At 38.8% G+C, this 10,771-nt stretch overlaps 1 protein-coding gene across 2 annotated transcripts in view; it reads left to right on the forward strand.

Moving 5' to 3' along the window:
- The window catches only part of LOC111863206 (structural maintenance of chromosomes protein 4), a 52,408-nt gene that overhangs the window by 15,436 nt on the left and 26,201 nt on the right, over positions 1–10,771 (forward strand). For both annotated transcript variants that reach the window (XM_023849305.2, XM_023849303.2), the window contains exons 9-15: positions 1,300–1,421; positions 2,076–2,316; positions 2,484–2,686; positions 5,363–5,547; positions 6,920–7,158; positions 8,831–8,957; positions 9,882–10,071. In XM_023849305.2, coding sequence (XP_023705073.1) covers positions 1,300–1,421; positions 2,076–2,316; positions 2,484–2,686; positions 5,363–5,547; positions 6,920–7,158; positions 8,831–8,957; positions 9,882–10,071 — 1,307 coding nt within the window. The remainder of the gene's footprint in view (positions 1–1,299; positions 1,422–2,075; positions 2,317–2,483; positions 2,687–5,362; positions 5,548–6,919; positions 7,159–8,830; positions 8,958–9,881; positions 10,072–10,771) is intronic.

A 10,771-nucleotide genomic window follows, 5' to 3' on the forward strand; every position in this document is an offset into this window, starting at 1 on the left:
GTGAAAGTTTCATGTTCCTATCTCATATAATTTAAGAACAATGATGAATAAATCATTTTCAAGCAAAATTTAAATGGCCGGCTGAATATATTACCGCCGGAGAGACGGCAGCGGAATTTAAATAACCGCGCGAAAGGGTTAATCCAAGACCACTTCCATCCACATCAAATTAAATTCACTAAACGTCCTGCTGGTCAGTGTTATATAGTCTGAAAATCTGACTTTGTCATTAGTTTTAGTTTTTAGTTAGTTAGAGAGGGTGGGTTTCCCCATGCACCGCGACCAGGATTCTACCAGTCTCTATATCCTACCGGTACTGGTGCTTACCATCAGTCCCGCCCAGCCAGCGAGACCGGCTCTACTAGCTGAGAGGTATCTGTAATGCTTCCCCCCTCTACCAGAGGTATTAGAGACTGCTGTTGGGCGGGAAACGTCCGTAATTTTGGCTCAGTGATCTCCTTTGGAGATATGAGGTTCTTTTACGTGCCGTAAAGTTACGACACAGGACACACAGCTTAAAGTCCCTCCCAGAGGGCTTTTTCCCTGAATTTTTCCGCCCTTAAAAATTCGACGACCTCCGCCGGGTATTTGAACCCGCGTACTACGAGTCATGAGGTGGGAACGTTACCTCTAGACTACGGAGGCCGCTGACTTTGTTATTAAGTAAATGACAAAATACATCTTTCTGCCATGTTATCTGTTTCACTCCTCACGGACTCTATGAAGAAATCAGTCATTACACTTACATAGTCCTTGACCTTACAGTCTTCTGATAACTTGGCTTTCTATGTGACAGGTGCCCATTCAAACCAGTTGTTTTTGTTGTTGTCCATATGTGTGTCTATTTACTCTATTATGTGGCTAAATTTAAATGTATATGAATGTTGTTAAATATTGTCACATATATGTGTGGCTCTTGATGCGATTTTGGATTGGATATTTGATTTATTGACCACTTTAACATATGACTCGTATTTACTCTTGATTATACCCCCATCACTGATCTTCACACTTTACAAATCACTGTTACACACACACACTAGTGTTCTCAGTCTTCACTAGACTTCTCCTGGTAATGGCTTCTAACAGTGGCTATTCCTCTGCTTTAGTGATCAAGTCCTCTCTAAATGGCGGCTCCCTTCCAGCTCTCATTTCCCTTTGTCCTCCTTATAACCCCTTGTCATGGACCACCACAGAAAACACCGTTTCCAACACCATCTCTATTGTTGCCATGGGAACTTGTTTGTGATCATTGCCTAGAAATGGCTCTACATGCTACAGTATGTTTTTATTTTGCAGTATGATATTGCCAAAGCAGAATTGGACCTGTATGTGAGTAGCGAGCAGAAAGAACGTTCAAAACTGGAAGAGATAAAAAATAATTATATGACTGCCTCAAAAACTGTGGAGGGGAGAAAAGAGTAAGTCCATGATATATCCAGGTCTCTCCTAATGATATCATTTTAAGATATATTTTTTTAATTCGCTTAGTGGGGGGGGGGAGTCCAACAGCCAACAGTGAAACAGCCTGTTAACATTTTGCCACATATGCTGTCATTTCTTCGTGGCTCCAACCATAATTCCCTATGAGCATTGCTAATAGTGCTCAAATTTTCTGCTTCCGTTTTTCTTTTGTGTTACACGTTTTCATGAAGATATTGTTCCTTAAAAGTACAGTCTTCCTTTAATGATATTTTGAAAGTATTCTTTTGTGAACGAGTTAAACTGAACGTTGTTATGAGTAGATTCTAAAGGGTTCTGATGATGGTGTATAACACACAGAATTACTGGGTTTTTGGACTTTATCCATCTTCCGGTATTCTAGAAAATAGAAAACACAGCATTTCAGAAACAGAAACTAAGGGGCCCAACTGAGTAGGTGTATTCCCCCTCTCACCTAAGGACAGAAACAGCTCCAGTTTCCGAAATGTCATGTTTTTTTCTAGAAAACCGGCTGATGGAAAATGTCCAAAAACCCAGTAATTCTATATTGTTATGCCTTTCATTCCTTCTCAAAGGTAGAAAATATGTGTTTAATTTGAAGACCATTATGCTGCTATTAATTATGCTTTCAGTGAAATAGAAGAACTGAACACTGGGATCCCAGCGGCAGAAAAGCAGTTACAAGAGGCACAGGTAGAACTTGCCCAAGTGCGAAAAGATGAAGCAGCAGTATCAGCAGAATTGCGAACTCACAGGGCTCAGGTGGAGGAGACAAGGTCTTCAATGCAGGCCACTCGTTCACGTGGTCGTGTGCTTGATTCATTGATGGAACAGAAACAGCTTGGGCATTTGCCTGGAATATTTGGGAGACTGGTGAGTCAGGAACACCAGCTGAGTTCTTATCTGAACTCCTTTTATTGCAGGGATATCCTTTTCTTCATCAACATGATGTCAAGAACAGTGACACACAGTTTGAGTGTTGCATATGTCATGTTAGTTAAATATACACATCAAGGGAGGTTAATTTGCATTTGTTTTAGGGAGATTTAGGAGCTATTGATCGGAAGTATGATGTGGCCATATCCACTGCCTGTGGCCCCCTCGACAGCATTGTTGTGGATACTGTGGTCACCGGACAGAAATGCATTGAGTTCTTGAAGAGGAATGACATTGGGAGAGCCACATTCATTGCCCTGGAGAAACAAGAACATTTACGTCAGAAGTGCAGAACACCAATCAACCGGTAAACTATTGTTATGTTACGAAATATTATCACGTGTATGAGTAACTATAGATCAGATTTGGATTGGTGACTCAGTTTATTGACCACTTATGCACTCACGAAGCGGCCTCCATAGGCTAGAGGTAACGTTCCCACCTCATGACTCGTAGTACGCGGGTTCAAACCAGGCGGAGGTTGTGGAATTTTTAAGGGCGGAAAAATTCAGGGAACAAGTCCTCCAGGAGGGACTTTAAGCCGTGGGTCCCGTGTCGTAGCTTTACGGCACGTAAAAGAACCTCATATCTCCTAAGGAGGTCACTGAGCAGAATTCAAGGACATTTCCTGCCCAACAGTAGTCTCTAACGCCTCTGATAGATGAGGGAAGCATTATAGATACCGCTAAGCCAGTAGAGGCCGAACTCACTGGCTTGGTCGGGACTGATGGTAAGCACCAGTATCGGTAGTGTATAGAGACTGGTAGAACATCATAGAGGGAAGCACAATGGACCAATACTGGTCTAAGTGCATGGGGAAACCCACCCTCTCCAATAACTAACTAACTAACTAACTATGCACTCATGACTCGTGACTGCAATTTTCAGATCACTGACACAGACTGGTGTCCTCAGTCTATTACAGTTTCCACTAGTCGTTTCCTTGCAACTTATTTTAACACAAAAATTATAACAGTCTCACTGAATTACACACTCCAAATATCAGACATAAAGTCTTCTCTTCACAGCTGGACTTTCAACTGAACACTCTTACAACTAACTCTTTCCTTCACAGCCTTCCGTACAGAACTGCTTAACAACTGACTTTATCCCTTGCGTATAAGATCTGAGCACGGACCATGTAGAAACACTCCATTTCCAACAGTAACTCTATTGTTGCATTTGTATTCATTGCCACGGGAATGTGTTTACAGAGCCGTTGCCCAGAAACGGTTGTTTACAGAATCGCTGCATAGTAACATATCTATTTGCCAGGATATGAAAGTACAAGATGTCCAAGAAAGAATGACCACATTTTAAAAATCTTAATGTGAAGTCAGTACAAGTGATAAGAGAGCAGCTTTCATGATATGAGAGGGAAACTGCAACAGTGCTTTTGCTTTAATATAGTTTGGCCTGAACCTCCTTTGTTGCCTGCACAATGGTCATTCAATATTCAGCATGTGGATATCATCACATATTGGTGGTGGGGTTCCTTCCATAGTGTAGACTATATGATCCTTCAAGACCTATAAAGAAACAACCTTTATGGAGTTCATCTTGTCCTCTATGTATTGCCATATGAAGAATTCCATGAGGGTTAAACCAGAAGATGTTGGAGTCCATGGCAATGGGCCTGCCTCTTCCAGTCTGTCTTCCAGGGAAGGTTTTATTCAGAAACTTTTTCTGGTGATTATAACATTAATACCATGGTGCTCCATCTTGTTGGAATATTACCCATATACCTACTTCCTTTGTCTGTGGGACTGCATGTAATTCCAACATATTGGAGTAGCAGTTACTGGTGATGGTGTGTTCTGCCAAGAAGAAAGACCAGTCACCTTGTTATGTGCTTCAGCATACCAGATATTCATTTTGACACTGTCATTCCTCTTCTGTAACAGAATTTGGGTTTTAGAACCCCCACACATCAAATGTGTTTGTTCAAGTACCCACTAACATGAAGTGTTGCTTCATCAGAGAATACAAAATGCATCGAGTAATCATAATCCTCGTCCGTTTTCTGTAGCATGAGACAAGCAGATTATCCACTCAATGCATAATCTTCCTCTGAGAACTGTTGCACATATTGGATTTTATATGCACAAGATCTTGAATGTTTGCACAACATATCAGGAACTATGAAACAAGAATTGTTGAATTTTGGCTCACCCTGTGCACTGGCTTCTTGGGTAGCCTTAGTAGCTCTGCCTTATGCATTCTGCCGTACGTGGTAATATTGATGTTCCAGGGTTCTTCCCTTTCTTTACACTGCCGAGTATTTTCAATTGTTGCACACAACGCAGAATGATTTCTCAAGAAAGAAGCATTTCAACATGTTTCATTATGAGCTTCCTTTAAACTCTTGTAACGATTTTGTTTCTGCCACCCACCACACACACTCCACCTTCTGTAGTTTGGAAACCATTCTAAGAGCAACTGCCAACTGGCCTCTCTGATTTTGCCCAGTTAGTACATGTGTGCATCCATACACATAGTACACATAGCATAAATAAAACTTTTCAGAGTTTCTCTTTCATGTTATTAAATCTACACTCCTGTAGCTTTATTGATTCTTACAGTAATAATTTTTCAAGTGTAGTCGTTCTTTCTCAGACAACTCATATTTGTAGGGAGTAGAGAGAATTTTTCCTTTCATAAAATATGTATAACAGTTTCATGAAACAGTTTTTTTAACTGTAGGTATATGAAGCCACCACATGCTTTCATTCATGAAACAAGTAATACTTAACAATCATTAGATCAAGTTACTATCGCTGTACAAGATGTCTGTATCAAAAGTAGCCAATATGCTACATGTTCAGGGAAACAAAATAGAATGTCTCTGTAACAGATCTGTAAGTGAAATATCATTATTGCCATTGAGAAACATTGCTCTGGCATGAGACATTATCATGTCTGTCAGTGTAGCATTCTTAGTTGTGTTTTTCAATCTTTAGTAATGATAATTTGGCTTTTTCAGGCCTGAGGGAGTGCCACGGTTGTTTGACCTTATCCAGGTCGAGGATGAACGTGTATTGCCAGCATTCTACTATGGATTAAGAAATACCCTGGTTGCAAATGACCTAGACCAAGCTACAAGGATAGCATTTGGACAGCAGAGGTTCCGGGTAGTAACACTGGGTGGACAACTGATTGAACTTGCTGGTGAGCTTCATTCTTATGAATGCTGATGTTACCATAATCTATAAATAGTATTTAGCACCACAGTGAACTGAAGTAGGAAATTTCTTAACAAAATATAGCTTTGTCTTGGAATTCTCTCATTTGCACAGGTTTCCTGTTCTAGTACATTATAACAGGCTATCATTCCAGGCTGCTTCCTACAAAAGCCTTCCATCTATCACTCTATGCAGTCCTTCTAATGGTTATATGTGTTATCTTTCCCTCTGCTCCTTAAAGTTGTTGGATAATGAAATACTTACTATTATAATCTCCATTTTCTAAGTCTTTATGTACATTATTACCACCTCAGTATTATACTTTCTATCCTTTGCACAGCGTTTTCTTTGTACACTCAGTGTTTCTTGGAAGATTTCATTTGATGCTGAGTCTCATCTGTTTAACCTCAATCTCAAATTTGAACGTAGAAGTAAAAAATATTTTATCTCCATGCAGTCTTAGTTTGGAGTTTATGTATATACATATCATACCATCACAGAAAATAAGAATAAAATATCATTACTGTCATTCCAAAATGTATTACATGTACAGTGCAGTCTCAATAATCCAAACTGATTATAGCACTGTGCAGGTTTGGATTACTGGACTTCAAGTAAAGAATTTGAAGGTTTTAGTAAAATTATTTATTCAGAAGAATTGCAAGTGCATTTTATATATAAGCAACCAAGAAGTTATCCAGAATCTGCAGATGTTTGACTACACACCAGGCTTAATGTTCATAGCATTGAGGTTAGCCAGTATTCCTAGAAGAATTATCCACCTGTTCAGGAAATCATCCTCTTGCATTGCAGCTTTGCGTAAATGATATATTAATAAGTTCTGTTTTGAATTTCTCAAATGCTATATGAACTAAAGGGGGGGAATATGAACTGTATTTCTTTCAGATTTGAATTTTAACTGTGTTCCTGTTTCTCATTTTTGGACAGCTACATATCACATGGCAGGAGCTGACATTGACTTAAGAAGATGTTTTTTTCCTAGTCAAGAATTATTCTTTGAATGCTCTTCATGCCCTGATCCCTGAACTTATGGGTGGAAACATTTGTTATGTATGTTTATATGTGTGTGTGTGTGTGTGTGTGTGTGGAGTTCCAGTTGCATGTTTCTTTAGCTCACTAAGTTCTGGGGCAGTTGCTGAAAAGAAGGAAGTACAGTAACCAAAAATAATAAATTATGTGACATTCCTCTTGTATTTTGTTCATTGAATTTACATAACCAGTAAAGAAATAAAGAAATATAATTCCTCTTTCCAATTTTGAACATCCAGAATCCCATTCATTAAGTAATATTTTTTTGCATACATTGTCCTTTATGACGAGGGTTAATATTTATCTAGGAACAATGAGTGGTGGTGGCAAGACAGTTTTGCGAGGTCGCATGGGGCAGTCTGTGGCAGTTACCTCTGTTGCAAGTCCCTGTAAGCTGGATCAAATGGAACAGAAACTGCAGAAGTTAGAGTCCCGTGCAAGGCAGCTCTGTACACGGCAAGTCTCATTGGAAGACCAAGTCACTTTGTTGTCACAGGAACTGCAGACCATGAGGATGAATTTGAATAAATATGAGATCGAGATACAGGTGTGTTCATGCCCCTAAAATATTCTCCATATTGCAGAATTTTTTATACTTTGAGAATTATTTACATAAAGGGCTATTCAGAACGAAGAGAACATGATCTAACATTTATTATGGGTTAAATACCGAAGGGGGACACGCGGTAGCATAGTGGTTGAGGTGCTATGCTACGAGCCGGAAGGTCGCGGGTTCAGGTCCCGATGAGGTCATTGGATTTTTTCAGTTGACCTAATCCTTCCAGCTGCACTAGGGCCTGGGGTTTACTCAGCCTCTAACAGAAATGAGTACCAGGAATTAATTAAATAATTTTCGTGGGGAGTAAAGCGCGGCCAGTGCGTAAGGCTGACAACCTTACCGCTATCTTTGAGCCGATTTTCTAGATAGTGTGGGACCCTCATGGCCTGGTACAGGGATAACTTTACTTTTTTTACTTTTTTTAAATACTGAAGCATCACTTCTCAGTTTATAGTTCAGGATCTTCCTTCAGTGGCTAATAGTTATTTAGTTCAAGAAATTCATCAGCTTTCTCACCGGACATCACATCTGCACACTAGGTTCAGTGAGACATGACCGATGGCCTTGAGATGTACAGTACCTTTGCTGTCATTACAGAGGTTGGGTGGTAAGAAGAGTCCATTTGCCTATTATAATTAGGCCTGTCATTTTCATGCATCTCAGAGCTCATGTTCTACTTCAACTTGTACAGCACATGTATAAATAATGTAAATATTTTCATCTCATCTTCCCTAGTAAGGGAGGAGAATGTTGCATCAGTGAACTAACGAAATCATACTTTAGTTCGTGCAGTTACATGTGGTCATCAGGTGCTTTTACTGAAACTGAACAAACAAATTTTGCAGAGAGCTCAAAATATCAGCTATATGCATAACGCTTGTTACAGCTGTTATGTAAAAACTATCTAGCGGTTATGGTTCCCTGAATTTACTTGTTGTCGATAGTCAGGTGTGAGAATACTTGCTGCAGAAATGATTCTGTGAAGTACAAATTTGAACAAGCTGTTTCAGAATATTGATGCTGAAATATATCCTGTAATAGGCCATGGAGGCCATAAGGTTGTGAGATATTGAGGTCCCAAATTACCTATTCAGTCAGCCCACAGATGACCGTAAGGTCAGCCTTATGTGCCGGCCGCCCTTTACTTCCGAGGAAAATTCCTGGTACTCATTTCTGTTTGAGGCTGAGTTGACCCCAGGGCCATAGTATGGCTGGTAGGATTAGGTCAATTAAAACAAAAAAGAATCTGCTTCATCGTGACTCAAACCCATGACCTACTGGCTTGTAGCATAGTGCTTCAACCAACTACGCTACCTCATGAGGAGGGTAGTAGGATGCAAGAATAAAGAGCAGTGTCACAAAGTAGGAGTATGTATCATGAAACAAAGGTAAATGAGAGAGGATGGTAAGATAGAAGATTATCAAAAATGGAAATAAATTTCAATGTGTAGAAGTGAGATGAGTCCACTATTATAGGAATAGTCATTCGAGCAGGATACAAAAGCAAAAGATCCAGGGAGTAAAATCCTGGAATCCCAAAATGTAAATAGTAGTGGACGTGATGAAATATTCATTAGTTCCCCGAATTGAATATTTTATACCATTCCATTCCTACCCAGTTTGATGATGAAACCAATGCTTAAAAAATATATTGTTTCAGCTTTCAGCTGAACAGCTTCCCACTCTCCAGGAGCAGTTAAAACGGCAGAAGGAGAAAGTGAAAGCAGCTGCCCCTGATCCAGCACATGTTAGAAAGCTCACAGATATAGTTACTAAGGCTCAGACAGGTAATGACAGGGTACTTTGTTTTAAATTTAGATTTATGACTAATTTGTCGTGATAACTTTGATTTTGTGAACCCTGCACTGTTTTGTTGTGCATAATTTTTATTAAGCACTACATATTTTTATTTATTCCTTGGTGTTAATACCTTCTAGTAGGAAATTAATTAGGCACCATTTAGCAAGCTTTATAAAATTGAAATTATATTTCTCAAAAGTACTTTCTGCAAATATATATATTCTAGTTTATTTTACAGTTCTGTCAGTAACTCAGACTTAATAGTGTCAGATAATTTGATAAGAGTGAATAATGATTTGGAAAGGATATTGAAGGAGGTGGTTGTGGCCTAATTCAAGTTACTCTCTTGACATTTACTTAGAGGGTCTCAGGAAAGCCACAAAACCTCAGTATAATCATTGTCCTAGTTGTGATTCAAATTGGGATCTCCTGAATACAAATCAAGTGTTACCACTTGAGCAAATTACCTCAACAAGAAAGTGTATGTTAAACGGAAAATTCCTGTTGTGTGGAAGAAGAGAAGAATACAGTAATGATGCAATCTGAAGTACCCATTGTTTAGAAAGAGTAATCATTTTTGTGAAGAATATTTGATAAAATAAATATTTCATTTTCTTGAGTTTGCCTTTGTAAGATACTGGGTTGGGAAGATTAGCATTGCAGGTTTTATATACAGACACTATTATTTTGATATATTAGCTCTCCAGGACTCAACGTGTAGTTTCATTTTTCTGTGTGAGTATTTGAGTTGATGGATGTTAATTTTGTCGTGAGAATGAATTTGATTTGTTACTGCCATTCCTAATATTTGAAACTTACCACATTTTTAAAGGATAACAATGCTCATAACCTTTGAAAAGTAAAATAAGACTAATAGTTCCTTTGTTCATATCAGTTTATTTTGTATATAGAGTATGATGCTGCTACAGAGAAGGCAGGAGAAGTAGATTCACAGGTTCAGAGTCTACGTAAACAGATCATGACAGTAAGGGAGAGATGTATGAAAGCTGCACAAAAGAAGGTGGATGATGTTTCTAAGAATCTTGACAAAGTAAGGCAAGAGATTACGAGGCTCAAAGTTGCCATCAAAACTTCAAAAAGGTTAGTTTTGTTGCAAGTCTAATAACTGGTTATATGCAGTATTTTTATAGGTGCAATTGCATGGATGGGCCTGGAAGTGGTGCATACAAAGATATAATTAATGTGTCTATGTCTTAAGGAAGAAGACCCTTTGGGAGACTAGGCATGGGTGGGACAGACTGACCGATTGTAAATTTTACATTACATTATTTATTATACTGCAATTGGGTTTTAGCCCGGTGGCAGTAGTACACAATAGGACACAACAGACAAGTAACACACATTACACTAAGTGACAACACGTTCAAACAAAACACAACAATAAGGACATCCTACCACAGTGAATACAAACCAAATACGATTGACAACTACAACAATTACAGAGAAATACAAGCAACTGCAGCAAATACAACAAGGACATCCTACCACAATGAATACAAACCAAATACAATTAACAACTACAACAATTACAGAGAAATACAAACAACTGCAACAAATACAACAACAATTACAGAGAGAGAGAAAAAAAATACAACACCCAAAACACAAACAAAAGGAAACCAACAGTCATGGATGCGTAATGTCATTCACTTCACTTCACTTCACTGCAATTTTTTTCTTTTTAATTATTTCCACCCCAACTTCACTTCGCCTCATTTATCACTTTCCTAACCCTTTGCCTAAAATTGCTTGGTTTACAGGACAGAGTACCTAAAGCATC

This window comes from Cryptotermes secundus, unplaced genomic scaffold, assembly GCF_002891405.2.
Source record: "Cryptotermes secundus unplaced genomic scaffold, Csec_1.0 scaffold586, whole genome shotgun sequence".
Lineage (NCBI taxonomy): Eukaryota > Metazoa > Arthropoda > Insecta > Blattodea > Kalotermitidae > Cryptotermes > Cryptotermes secundus.